This window comes from Podarcis tiliguerta (assembly GCF_965153285.1).
Source record: "Podarcis tiliguerta genome assembly, chromosome: 13".
NCBI classification, from domain to species: Eukaryota; Metazoa; Chordata; class Lepidosauria; order Squamata; family Lacertidae; genus Podarcis; species Podarcis tiliguerta.
Window position 1 is genome coordinate 4,092,464 of NC_139546.1, and position 14,370 is coordinate 4,106,833.

General features: G+C 42.5%; 2 protein-coding genes across 3 annotated transcripts in view; one reads left to right on the forward strand and one right to left on the reverse strand.

Moving 5' to 3' along the window:
- GALNT1 (polypeptide N-acetylgalactosaminyltransferase 1) overlaps positions 1 to 14,370 on the forward strand; it is a 538,911-nt gene that overhangs the window by 3,927 nt on the left and 520,614 nt on the right. The window lies entirely within an intron of this gene.
- On the reverse strand, positions 3,513 to 12,559 carry PDCD6 (programmed cell death 6). 2 transcript variants are annotated; one of them, XM_083408053.1, is made up of 6 exons: positions 12,365 to 12,559; positions 12,179 to 12,240; positions 8,547 to 8,591; positions 5,895 to 6,047; positions 4,395 to 4,504; positions 3,513 to 3,904 (listed from the first exon to the last, which is right to left on the reverse strand). In XM_083408053.1, exons 1-6 carry the CDS (start codon positions 12,415 to 12,417, stop codon positions 3,806 to 3,808), a joined length of 522 nt encoding a protein of 173 aa, XP_083264179.1. In that variant the 5' UTR covers positions 12,418 to 12,559; the 3' UTR covers positions 3,513 to 3,805. The 2 variants fall into 2 exon arrangements, with proteins under 2 accessions (XP_083264179.1, XP_083264178.1); XM_083408052.1 differs by having other exon boundaries at positions 5,889 to 6,047.

The window sequence follows — 14,370 nt, forward strand, 5'->3', positions numbered from 1 at the left end:
AATTCATTTAATCTTAATTCAGATAACATGTATGCTTATGCTTTCATAATCATTTCATCCCATCTAGACTTTGTATGGCAACAGTACTTCTTTTGAATTCAATAGGACTTAGTGTGGAGTTGCCATGGTTAGGAAGCTGCTATAAAATCTATGCAGGGAAGCACAGGTTTGCATTTTGTGATTTATCTCAAACCTTAGTTTGGAAAACACCCTGCCAAAATTCTCATGGTTCTTAGAGAAATACAGTCTCTCCTGGGAACCTGCATGTTCATGTCAAATCATAGTTTGTATTAGCATTATGTGCAAACTAGCTCTACAGCAGTCCTTCCCAAATAGTACCCTGGGAGTGTTGCTGCTATATTTTAAGAATCTATTTTCTTTAGTCTTCTAGAAGTTTGGGAAATGCTGGTCTGGAAAAGTATGATTTGGTGTGTGTGCTTAATAGCATATAGCATTTTGTCATGTTTTTCAATTTTTTTGTAGGAGACAGTAAATGGAATTATGGGTGTCTGTCTAATGGACTTGCAGAGTTACAGTCCCTACTGCAGCATGGATCAAGTACTTCGCACACACCTACTGATTTGTACAGCTGTCAAATGAGAGGGGAAGCCTCTTCGCTTGCCCTGAGTTCGAATGAACTTGCAACCATGTCTGCCCTTAAAGAGTTCATTTGGCAAGATCCATCAGCCAGGTTTAGGTGGTGGAATCAATGAATGGATGAAGCAATTCAACCAATCTGCTTCTGCTTATTTCCAGTCAACTCCAGCTGTAGAAAAGCCTTCCTGCTTTAAAGGTAAAGGTACCCCTGCCCGTACGGGCCAGTCTTGACAGACTCTAGGGTTGTGCGCACCCATCTCACTCAAAGAGGCCAAGGGCCAGCGCTGTCCGAAGACACTTCCGGGTCACGTGGCCAGTGTGACATCGCTGCTCTGGCGAGCCAGAGCCGCACACGGAAACGCCGTTTACCTTTCCGCTAGTAAGCGGTCCCTATTTATCTACTTGCACCCGGGAGTGCTTTCGAACTGCTAGGTTGGCAGGCGCTGGGACCGAACAACGGGAGCGAACCCCGCCGCGGGGATTCGAACCGCCGACCTTTCGATCGGCAAGCCCTAGGCACTGAGGCTTTAACCCACAGCGCCACCCGCGTCCCCTTCCTGCTTTACATCAACACAAAAGAGTTATACAATATATCACCAACTCAACAGTAGCAAAGTACTTGGTAACAGAATGGCATGTAGTGAAGCAAGACGTTGGGATAGTATGCAAGACTCTTGTGACTCAAGAACATATCCGGATAGCATCATCTCACAGCTTCCTTCAATAAACCACCAAGCGAATTTTCCCTCTTGGTATGGTGATAGGCCTGGGAGTGGTAATCAGATGTCTGTACCTTCCTTTTCTTCAGAAAGCGGTGGACCTGGCTGGCCACAACAATTGGGCTTCCAGCAATCAAACTTTGAAGGTGATCTGAGGCCTTATCCATCCTTTGGTGGTGGTAGCTCATACAGTAATTATCAACCTGAATAATGTAATGGGGTGAATGTGTCAGTGACCTTACTGCCAACATCATGAGTCAGCTTTGAGGAAAGGATGCAGCTACATTGACAAGCATGCTTCTACAACTGGTTCCCCATTATCCAGACCTTCAAAGTAAGTGCATGAAGTATATTGCCATATTGTAACTTTATTGGGTTAACACAAAGGAGGCTGGGTATTATCTCCCTTAGAGAAGACCTGTGCCATAAGACAAGAACCAAGAGTTTTGAATGTCAAAGTATGTATGTATGCTTGTAGCTCTTAAGTGTGTGTGCAGTGACAGAAAATAACACAATCATAGATCTGGTTGGAAGAATAGATTTGAAGGGTGGGGGGAGGTGGTCTTAATGGGAGGTGGTTGGCAGTTGGATTCAGCAGTGAAAAAGCAAATGGGGGAGGAAAAACTGGTTACATATTACAATGGCTTAGTGTATAACATACATGAAGTTCTTCTGTTTACAGTGCTGAACAGAAAAGAGAATTGCCTCAATTCATGTTTTGGTGGGATTTGCCTCCACTGCTGGACTTAAATGATCCTTGTCCTCTTCCTCCTTTGTGTTTTGTTTCTCGGGGTGGGGCAGCGCTGCCAGTCCCATCTTTGACTGATTTGTGTGCCCAACACTTTTGTAAAATTTCAGTGTGGTTAGAGGTCCAAACATGTTTAGCATGGCATGTGAACATGGCTGCTATGTTCTATTGTACACAAAAACTGAAGTGGTTGTAGTCTTTAAAGCTATATTAAACTGACAATTTTTCTTCTATCCTAGAAATTGATATTCATGCATTAGCTCAAGCTCTGAGTGAAATGAATTCGCAATCAACTGAACTGGCAAAGATTGTTTCACCATGAGAAGACATGGCTCAAATCTGTATATAGCATCTGAAGCCTGTCCAAGGTAAATATTAAAGTGTTTCCGATGCATTCCTGAAGTGTGGGTAGCTGTTCATATAATTAACAAAAGTACATTCTGGTAAAGCTTTAAAGTTTCAGCACTTACTTTTCTGTTTACTCTTATGGTAAACCATGCTTAATGCTAAGCCTTCTCTGACAAATTTACAATTAAAAATTAAATTAAAAAAAGCTTTTCCAGAGTCTGTGTGGCATTGCTGTTTCCTCTTATTTTTATCGTCTTCTGCTCCTAGTCTGGTTTACTGTTCTTGTATACAAATCTTAATGGCACTCCCATACACCCCAGTATAGTATTGTCTGTCATTCTCCATTGGACGTCGTGTGACAGTCTCCAGCTGTGGAAACCATAAATTCCATCACCTGCTTAAATGTGAGACAATATATTCTAGAGTGGAGCTAAAGTTTTGCCATTCTTCTAATGTGAAAGAGAGTGCCACTTTTCACAAATCTCAATAACATTAGCTATACTAGAGACCTGGTTTACTGTGTACGTATACTATATAGCGTATTCAGAATTGGAAGTGCTTGGTCTCCATTACACTTAAAACATTACCAAGTTCATGAACGGACACACAAATTGACATTCATAACATTCTAAATAAGTAAGTTATTGACCCTCACTTGAATTTGTCTTAGCCATCCACTCTGTCCATCTTCTGTATTTCCTCCTATTTTCAAAGTGACTTTTCCTGATGGGTCCATTTATACCCTGTCCCCTGTTCCTAACCTCACCATTCTTTTGGGCTTTGGTAGATATTGGGATTATTTTTTTGGCCACTGGGCTACCAAGGCAAACGAAGCACTGCATAAGTTCACTACCAAAATGACAAATGTGGCCCTTCCACAACTATGGGATCTCCCGCTGCTTCTACTGCCTTGCTGTATGCAGACAAATGCAGAGAGAATGAGCTGGAGCCGCTAGAGGGTAAGTGCCTCCATGCGACCAAATGTATGCATGATGTTGCCCCCAAACAAAGGAACAAAAGCATGCATCCCCCCAAGTAACTCACAGCTGTACAGCTAAAATGCCTATGAATTTTAAATCATCCTTGATATGGACACAGGATACAAGTCAGGCTTTTTTAATCTCTATAAAAAGGTAAACAAGGCACATGCATTGCTACTACTGTTTGGCATTTCAAAAAGTTCCAAAACATTAATGTACATAATGCAATGCTGAGATTTGAAGCAGCAGGTGATATTGGACATGATTATTAGTAATTATTATTATAGAGAAAAATGATATGCTTCTAAACATCCTCTCTGCAACATTTGAGAGAGTGAGAAGCTATCCACTTATGTTTTGGAATCAGACAGCTGTCAACTCTGGTCCACATTCTAGCGCAAGAATTTTTGCTGTCATACAACACTGAAGACCATGGAGAGATACTGTTCGTAAGACACTTGGATCCAGCCATCCTGGTCAGTATCATAGCGTCTGAAGACATCCGTCCATTTCTGAAAAAAACATGTTAAAACAGATTTACCTATAGATGAAACTATTGAGTTCTTCTACTGAAGCATAGCTTCCATTTGTGAAACGAGGAATTGAATCTGAGCAAATGGTCAACTGAATTACTAGAGTACATAATCTAGAGGATTCTACTTATAAATTCCTTATTTCTACTTCTAGTCCTGGAAAAATTCTTCACTACTTGCTGCTCATTGGAACAAAAATGCTGATGGTGCAGTCTTTAGCGCCACACTCTTACTGCTTACTATGTTAAAATAAACAGTAACTGGCATCTTCCTGAAAAATCAGATTTTGCAGGCAGCACAAATGAAGGTGACAAAATAAATACTGAAGAAACTGAAAAGCCCTGAAAAAACAAAACACTATCACTAAATTCAAATCGGCAATGGATTTTCAAATTATTTGGCATATATGCTAAACTTACTGTTACTTGGTCGTTCTAAATTGTAACTATTCAACAGCCCAGTTTGTTACCTGTATGACAACACAACACTGGATGAAGTCATCAAAAGCCACTTGTCCTCTTCTTTGTCTGTCAAACTTCTGAATGAGGAGATCGTAGAATTGGTCAGATAGTCGATAACCTTGAAAGAATTGAAGGTATTCAGGAGCAAAGTAAATAAAATGCAAAGTCTACGAGTCTTCTGTGTTATGGATTAATTAGGCAACAATATGACACTGCAACCAAAACCAAATTAATTTCATTGATGGAATGAACTAAAACCACACAAAACACCACAAAGCAATACAACAAAGTCATAAAAACTACAGGAGATTCATGCAAACTCAGGACAACTTAAATTCAATAGCAAAAATGTGTTGGTAATGAAAACAAGCAGATGCTATGCTGCACACATAGTGTGGTCACCTTACTTTCCAAATATGAAGGCAAAGGTTTGTTAAAATTAGGAAAAACCAAATTAATTTCATTGATGGGATGAACAACATACTGTCTAATAAGAAAAATTTTTTTCAGTCTTTTCCAAGGTCTTCAACTGTATGGCAGGGGTGAGGAACTACAGTCCTGTGGACCAATTCCCCATTTATGAACACTCTATTTGCACATGACCATGCACACGCAGTGCCGGGATTCCAGAAGCAGATCCCAGAAATGTGGAGCACCCTGGCGAGTCCTCTTGGCTTGCAAGGACACCCTCTTCAGAGCCCAGAGTATATCCTCTGGGGAGGGTTTCCTTTGTGAGGCAGGAGGCACAGCAGGGCCTTGCAGAGGCCTCCTGCCTAAAAGCTGACATGCTTCCCCACTTGTCAGCTGTGTAAGCCGTGATGTCCCTCCAGCTCACAGCTTTCAGCGTGCAGGGTGCAATCATCCTTGATCATTCTTGAAATACTAATTCTAACAGTGCAATTCTATAAATGCCTACTTATTGGAAGTCTTCCGAAGTTCAGTGGAGCTTATGCTGAGGTAAGTGAATAGAGGATTGTAGCTATAAATGCTTTCTCTCCAGCTGTTCCTTGGTAATAACTAAACCAAGTTCTCAGACCTTTAAATAAATTAGTAAAGGTGATATGAAGCTGTTTTCCCAAACTGTATCTATTTGTAAAAACTAGGAGGAAATTTATATATTTCAGCCTTGTAGTTTTTCTCAGTTAAACAATTATTCTAAAATGGTAATGTTGGGGTAGCATTTTCAGACTGCTTCTAGAAGGACCACAACAAAAACAAGCTTATTTCCTCTTTGGAATATTTCAACTTGATAAGGTTTAATCCTCAATCTAGATCAGGGGTACTAAACCTTTTTATAACTACTGTCCACTAATTGCATCTTTCTTGATGGTAAAATTTCCCTACCACCCACCAGTGCTCAATGGAAGAAGGATTCATCTTGTGCCATAGAACCCCCTACTGCCAACCTAGAATCCTGAAACGCCCACTAGTGGGCGGTAGAGACCAGGTTGACAACCCTAGATGATTGTGATACATGATCAATATAATTACAAATGAATTACCAAAACCTGTTAGTGCTTGCTTTAGTTCATGTTTGTCAATCATTCCTGAATTGTCTCTATCATACGTGCGAAAGACATTCTGCCAGTCAGATATGTATTTCCAGACTCCTGTGAATTCATTGAAGTTCACACCACCTTTGTTCTCTCTGTCAAACATGGCTGAAACAAACATTCAGAATATTAATTCATTTAAGTTACAGAATGAGACACCAATCATTCTCTATTACATTTCTGTTAAGATTAGGAGACAGGAATAGCTGAAATACCTCATTAAAAAGTTTACTATATGGATGTTTACCTTTTAATGTAAAGAAAAACAAGAAACAGTGGTAGAAGCAGCTCTTATGTAAACTGATATGGGTTCTAAAAATAATTCAGTATAGTCAACACTTTTCTTTGAATAAAGATTTCTTAAAGGGTGGCTCTTCTCAACGCACCAGAAGTCCACAGATTCCCAAAACGGAATCTAAAATAATATGACACAGGCAAGCAACGAGCCCATGACAAAGTGCTCACTCTTAAAAAAGTTTTCTTGGTGGAGAACACAAAATGAATATAACCAAACAGGTTAGATCTGGTTTTAGGGCCTACTCTATGGCAGTTACTGCAGCCAAAGAAAAATCATATTTCTACACCAATATGTCTTAATGTAGCTCAAAGGAGCCTTGTCAGGTGGTTAGCAATCTGCTTAATAAAGGTCTGGTAGAGAACATCAGATGGAACCAATGAAGTTCCATTGTGATCAGTTTGCATTACATTCCACAGATTCAATTGCTCATATTCACTCCAACTTAAGATGCCACAATTTCAACATCATTAGAAGCGAAGGCAGCAAAGATACCATCTGGATACCTTTCGGCTACTATTGTCTGAGGAAGTGGACGAGGGATGAAACCAACCATGCACTCCTAGGTTCCTTGCCCACCTCGGCTTCTGAAAACCTGACTCACCTTCAGTGAGTATCAGCTGTGGAATGGTGATGTCCGCTTTTGTTTTTAAAGGAGAGCGCAATTTAAAAAATAAATAAATCTAAATCTGGATCCTACACCTTTGGAAAATTTCTAATCTGCCATTTTAAAGCAACACTTTGCAACACACCCCGATTTGATCCCAATTGCTTTGGTCATCTCCCTGGACAACCAGCACTGAAGAAGAGATGGGAGAGAAAAGTGCAAACCTGATAGTTCATCTTAACTTTTCACAAGTTTTCCACATCAACTGTAGAATCCTTATGTGACATCACCCTGGGAGCATTCTTTTGCAGTGGCTTTGGTCCTACCTGGAGGGTAGGATCCAGAGGGTGCTGTTAGATGACTACCATTTTACTTCATGACCTTTGGGATGCCAATGTTCTAGGCTTTTCAATATCTACATTAGAGATAGGAAATCCTGAGTGCTCCAGATGTCCAACTCCCATCAGCCCCAGCAACAAAATCATGGAGGTTTGGGCAGAAGTGCCATCAATATGCAGATGGCACAAAGCTTTTATCTTCTATACTCTAATCCCAAGAAGGTGGCGGAAACACTAAACAGATTTCTCCAAGCGATTTTGGTTTGGATAAGGGCACTGTCTCGAGACAGACAGATGCCAACAACCACCAAGAAGCTGATACTTAAATCTCTCATTTTGCATTAGTATAATGGAGTCCTCAAGCCTGCCTGCCTTGTTCTTTCTACTGAAGGCAGTTCTTCCAGTTTTCTGCCCAAAGTCCTTTGTCAAACCTGCAGTCTTCCCTGCATGCACTGGTTGTATAGTAAACAAGTGATTTTATCAACAAAAACAGATGGGTTCAGTCTCAGCTTTTGTCTCTTCACTTTCCATGAGTCGTTGGGGGGAGCAAGCAGTGTTGACACGGTGTTCAGGAAGATTTGGTCTCCATCCACATGCTTCAAAATAGCTCGGTTTCAGATTTTCTTAGGAATCTGTATACACTCAACAAGGACAGTTGTTTCATCCACATTGTTCCTTGAGTTTTCTCTGTTCTTGAAGTTTATTATACTGCTCTCTGTTTGTAGTCCTCAATGTCAATCCTGTAGTATGAGTGTTTCAGCTTGAGAGGATACACCTTTCAGAGCTATGCCAAGGTCAGTGGTTGCCTGCCCACTTGCCTCACCTCTGGATAACGTGGGTTGCTATTACCCATACACATAGACCATGAAAAAACCAACCCCCAAAATGCTTACCTATAACTGGTTCTTCAACTGGTGATTTGTACCATCGCATAACCAGACTCCTCCACTGCAGCAGTCAGTAAAGGAAGAGTGGAAAGTTGGGGTCACACTGCCCTGAGGGCAGACATCCCATCAAAAATCTGCCATCTAGCTCTAGAAGTTTCAAAATTGTGCTCTATGCAACCGCAGAATCCATGTGAAAAACCACACATATGACTACTCAAAAGCAACTCAGTAAAAAAGCAAGCAATGCATTTCAAACAGGGAGTATTTTGGTCCCCGTTGCAGATATTAAACTATGTAAATAGTAATGGGCTAAGAGGGCAATGCAACTGGACATCATTTCAAACAGAATATTCTTCCAGTTCTCACCACTGAAACAATTTTGTTTAACTATTTTATTGACATACTACGAACCGCCTAAAAATGCTGCTTGTGAGTACAACCCGCCCCCCAAATGTTAAAAGTATGTTATGAATCACTTACATATGATAGATCTAACAGTTGCTGGATTGAATGGAGTCCATGTTCCTAAAAGAGAACGGAAGCAAATCATTAAAATATGTGTGCAGGAAAAGCTAAGTGTTATGAACTCTTGAAAATGAGAGGATAAGAACCATTAAGACAGAATCAATACTGATTCTCACTCTCGGTCCCCACCACCATATTTTTTTTTAAGCTTTATACAATGCAAATACTCCTTTACTAATAATTTAAAAAATATTATACCATTCTTAAAGCATTGCAGGGGGTTGGACTAGATGACCCTTGGGTCCCTCTTCCAAGCCTACAATTCTATGATTCTACATTCTATCATTCTTACAGTATTAAAGACTGCTCCATCCCAATTCAAAAAGTAATGAATCAAGGAATACAATGTTTGCCCAACGCTGCTTTGTGCAGCTCCTTAAGTTGTAAAAGCCAGCTGCTTCTCAGCATCCTTTGAACTGCTGCACAAACCAGCATTAAGCAGGACTGCTGCCCCTTCAAACCAGCCAATACAGAAAGTGATTCTGCTGAGTTCAGGCAAGGAGCTCACTGGTGCACTAAGGTGATCCTGCTTAGCTAGCTAGCTAGCTAGCTTCCCTTTTAAGCCTGATCTTCCTGCAATCTTTGAGGGAAGTAGAAACTCTCAAAGGCTTATGTTGCCTTCCCTGGTAAGCCCAATTGTGGTGCAGTCTTAAAGGGAAATACATAAATGCTTACAAAAGCCTTTAGGGGTCTCACCCCCCCCATAGGCAGCAACACCAATTGAGGCATGAGGAACAACCAGCAGGCCCAGGCAAGTGGTTTTAACAGAGGTGAGAGGTAGGCCATTTAGCAAGCTGCTCTATGAAGCTCCTCCAAGTCGTGGGGTAGAGCTTGGCAAAAAACAAGTGAGAAGATGCAAAGGGAGGGGAGGGATAAACAAATCAACCCTTCATGATCATGTTAGCTCCTTTAAACTCAACTGCTTTCAATATATCAATGTAATGTGATTCCAAGCAGCTGAGAATAATGACCAGGAGGTTGTTTTTGTCCAACCTGTTACTTTCAAAAGCCTCCCTTTTCACACACTACTCCAAGTTACGACTCTGTGTCCTCCTATCTTGCCAGCTATCACCTAGAGACAAGAATGCCCCTTAATACATGTTGGGTTACCTCTAGACTTGTAATATTCAAAGAATAATCGGGGCAACAATTTTGCCCCATGCTTTCAAGGGATATTCAAGTAGGAGCAAATTCATTTTAACCAGTCTTAATAATTGTGAGGTTTTTAAAAAATTATTATTACTTATTACATATGTATACTGCCCTATACCCATAGGTTTGTAATCAAAAGGGTTAGTTAAGCTGGATTTTTCTGACATTAATACTTACATGAAGGACCCTTTGCACTTCAGAGACTTTTGCTTTTTCTGCCTTATGTTGGTTATGTAACCAGTGGTTAGGTTGCAGCATATTCCCCTTATTACATACAATTTTCTATCATGAGCAACATTCACAGTTTCCCCGCTTGGTACACACACAGTGGAAAGCCATAACTGGCACAGAGATACATATGATAGCAACATAACATATCTACATGTTCTTGTGAACTTTCCTATGGAGAGGTGGTTAGGAAATAAATGTATTTCAAGAAAAAAAATACAGATGGATGGGGTGTCAATAATAAAATTATTATTACTAACATTTGTGTTTCAGAACAGTGTACTTTTTTTTGTTCTCCCAATAACTGTGCAAAGTTGGCAATGCTGTAAGACTGACCCACCCCACCCTCACAAAACACAAAGCATTAGGGTTACGCAAAGAACTGGGCCCCAGTCTCTCTAATCAAAGTCCGACCTCCCCTTTTGCCTTTAAAACTCTTAAGTAGCTACTTATTCTCCCCTGGCCTCCAAGGTTTGGGAAGCATCCTGTTCTGTCCACTTTTGCTAGAGATTGTTGAGCAGGCATAGGGAAATTCGGCCCTCCAGATGTTTTGGGACTACGACTCCCATCATCCCTAACAAGACCCGTGGTCAGGGATGATGGGAATTGTAGTCCCAAAACATCTGGAGGGCCAAGTTTACCTATACCTGTTGTTGGGGATATGAAACAGGACATTCTCATCAACTGCAGTGTCTCTTTGGAACGCTCTTGCCCTGGGAATGCCCACCTTTCAGCACCATTTATAAGCCTCAAGATACAGTGGTACCTCGGGTTAAGTACTTAATTCGCTCCAGAGATCCGTTGTTCTTAACCTGAAGCACCACTTTAGCTAATGGGGCCTCCCACTGCCGCCGCACCGCCAGAGGACGATTTCTGTTCTCATTCTGAAGCAAAGTTCTTAACCCGAGGTACTATTTCTGGGTTAGTGGAGTCTGTAACCTGAAGTACCACTGTATGTGAGATGACTTTCCCCTGGGCTGGCCAATTTTACTTTCAGCTTTGCTATTTCTTTGGGTGCCCTTTCACTATTAGGGTTGTTTCATTTATTGCACAACATGGGTGTATTCTGAATTAAAATGAGACAGGCACGGCGGGAGAGGACCTTTTCAGGTGTTACTCCCGGGCAAAGTTGGAACTTCCTCCCTAGAGAAGCTAGACTGCTTGTTCCAGCAGGGTTTGGGGAACAGACTGCTTCTACCAAAAGGGCTGCTGGCGCCATGCTCTTTTTATTGTAATAGTCCGTATGTTTTTAACAGCTAAGAGAGAGTGTTCATTTCAATTCTATTAATGTTTGTTTTTTAAACTATTCCCACCCACCCCCCAGCCCCTATTATTTTTAACTGTTTACATTTCTAACTGTACACCACCTCAAGTCCGTCAGGGGAAAAGGTGAGATATAAATAAAATAATAATAATAATAATAATAATAATAATAATAATAATAATAATTTAAATCATGAGGAAATACAGCTTTAATTCTATCAGTGTTCAATTATTTTCTCAATGCTTCCTCTCTATGCTTTTAGCTCTTCTCATCTGTAAACCGCCCTAAGTCCGCGTCAGGGGGGAAAAGGTTGGATATAAATAAATTTATATTTAATTATAATTAATATAAATTGTATTATATCTGATATTATTTATTAATATAAATTCTGACCAAACTGCGGGTGGCAGTGGAAGACAGGAGTGCCTGGCCTGCTCTGGTCCAGGGGGTCACGAAGACGGACACGACTGAACGACTAAACAACAACAATTAATATAAATTAATTAATAAGAAGAGTTTATAATCCCCGTAGTTTATCTCTATAGTTTGAATTAAACCTAATTTTTTTAAAAAATTAATGCTTGTTTCACCCGCCACCCACCCACCGCCCTGCTTCCAGCTGTTCCCATTTAATATAAATAAATTAATTAATATAATTTATAATATATAAATTATTAATATAAATAAATTAATAAGAATAATTTATAATCCCCGTAGTTTATCTCTATAGTTTGAATTAAACCTTATTTTTTAAAAAAATTCATGCTTGTTTCACCCGCCACCCACCCACCTCCCTGCTTCCATCTCTCTCGGTAGGCCGCCCCGAGTCCCCGCCTGGGGAAAAGGCGGAGTACCACCAACCGGACGGCGGCGGCGGCGGGGGCGGGAGAAGCGCGGGGAGGCGCCGTCCAGGTAGGCCTCGCGGGAGGCCTCGTCCACCCACCGTTGGAGAGCGCTTGCTGGAGCTCCACGTCCGAGATGACGCCGCTGCGGTCCTTGTCGACCCTGAGGGGGCAAAACACAACGGGGAGTAGTCACCGAGGGCGCGTCGGCGAAAGCGGCGAGCCGGCCCACGCGAGTCCCCGGCCCGGGCCTCCTCCTCCTCCTCCTCCCGCAGCCCCTCGCTCACCTTTGGAAGACGCCCCACAGGAAGTTGGCGTCGGCTCTCCCCATCGCCGCCATCGCCCAGGCTGGACGCGGGCGGAGGAAAGCGGCCGCTCCCTCGGGGACCTCGGGTTCCGGGTCTGCGTCGCGAGCAGGAGCCGCTGCTTCCTCCTTCTCGGGCCGCCAGAAAGAAACGCCTCGGCGCCTCGGCTCCTCCTCAGGCCGGCGAGGAGGGAGGGAAGGAGGGAAGGAGGGAGGGAGGGCCGCCTTCCCTCGGCAGGCGCCGCCTCAAGGCGCGGGAGGTTCTTCGCTGCGCGCGGACGGCGGTGCCCGCGTGGCATCTGCTCGTGGGAACGGACGCGTGCAGGGTCGCGGCGAAGCTGTGCCCAGAACGAAAAGCCGCAACCGGAGGGCAGTTCGGTGCTGGTCGTGGCCTCACCTGAATTTTAACAGGGAGCAATGTAAAGTATTGCACTTGGGCAAAAAAAATGAGAGGCACAAATACAAGATGGGTGACACCTGGCTTGAGAGCAGTACATGTGAAAAGGATCTAGGAGTCTTGGTTGACCACAAACTTGACATGAGCCAACAGTGTGACGCGGCAGCTAAAAAAGCCAATGCAATTCTGGGCTGCATCAATAGGAGTATAGCATCTAGATCAAGGGAAGTAATAGTGCCACTGTATTCTGCTCTGGCCAGACCTCACCTGGAGTACTGTGTCCCGTTCTGGGCACCACAGTTCAAGAAGGACACTGACAAACTGGAACGTGTCCAGAGGAGGGCAACCAAAATGGTCAAAGGCCTGGAAACGATGCCTTATGAGGAACGGCTAAGGGAGCTGGGCATGTTTAGCCTGGAGAAGAGGAGGTTAAGCGGTGATATGATAGCCATGTTCAAATATATAAAAGGTTGTCACATAGAGGAGGGAGAAAGGTTGTTTTCTGCTGCTCCAGAGAAGCGGACACGGAGCAATGGATCCAAACTACAAGAAAGAAGATTCCACCTAAACATTAGGAAGAACTTCCTGACAGTAAGAGCTGTTTGACAGTGGAATTTGCTGCCAAGGAGTGTGGTGGAGTCTCCTTCTTTGGAGGTCTTTAAGCAGAGGCTTGACAACCATATGTCAGGAGTGCTCTGGTGGTGTTTCCTGCTTGGCAGGGGGTTGGACTCGATGGCCCTTGAGGTCTCTTCCAACTCTATGATTCTATGATTCACCTCGAAAAGGACCTTGCGGAATTAGAAAATGATCTTTCATCATTATTGTTATTTTATTTTGTGATTTTCAGCTTTATACATTTCAATAACTTTACAATCGTTTGAACATTTCAAAACTCGACTGAATCCTTCCCCCTCTTTCTGCGGTTCCTTAAATTTATTTTTTATATTTTCTGCGTATTCCAAATTAACTTATTGTATTCATCTGTTCATCTACTTTAAATATACAGTGGTACCTCTGGATGCGAACGGGGCTCCGGAACGGATCCCGTTCGCAACCCGCAATTCAGGTTGCGATTCGCCGCGTCTGCGCATGTGCGTGACGTCATTTTGAGCGTCTGCGCATGCGCAAGCTGCAAATCTTGGAAGTAATGCATTCCGTTACTTCCGGGTCGCCGCAGAGCGCAACCTGAAGCAACTTTAACCTGAAGTATGACTGTATACTCTTATAAAACTGCGGGTTATTACAATAATCCTGTCAATGTTCTTATCTGTTAACAGTCTATTTGTAAATATTCAATAAACCATTTCCGTTCTTATATAAAAAGTTGGTTGTCCCACCGAAGTGATCAAGGTGGGATGGAGAGACTCCTCCTCCTGGGAAGGCTGGGCGTTTGGGGCTTCTTAGTTTATAGAAAAAGCGAGTGAGAGGTGGCGGCATGAGAAAGGTTTATGAGATGATGTGCGCCTTGGCGGAAGCACGGAGGAAAGCATTCCTCTTTCATAACTCGGGGACATGCAGTGCAGCTGAATGTGAGAAGATTCGGGAGGAAAGAAAGGACTTCCTCTCGCATTGCATAAACTGTGGAACTCCCT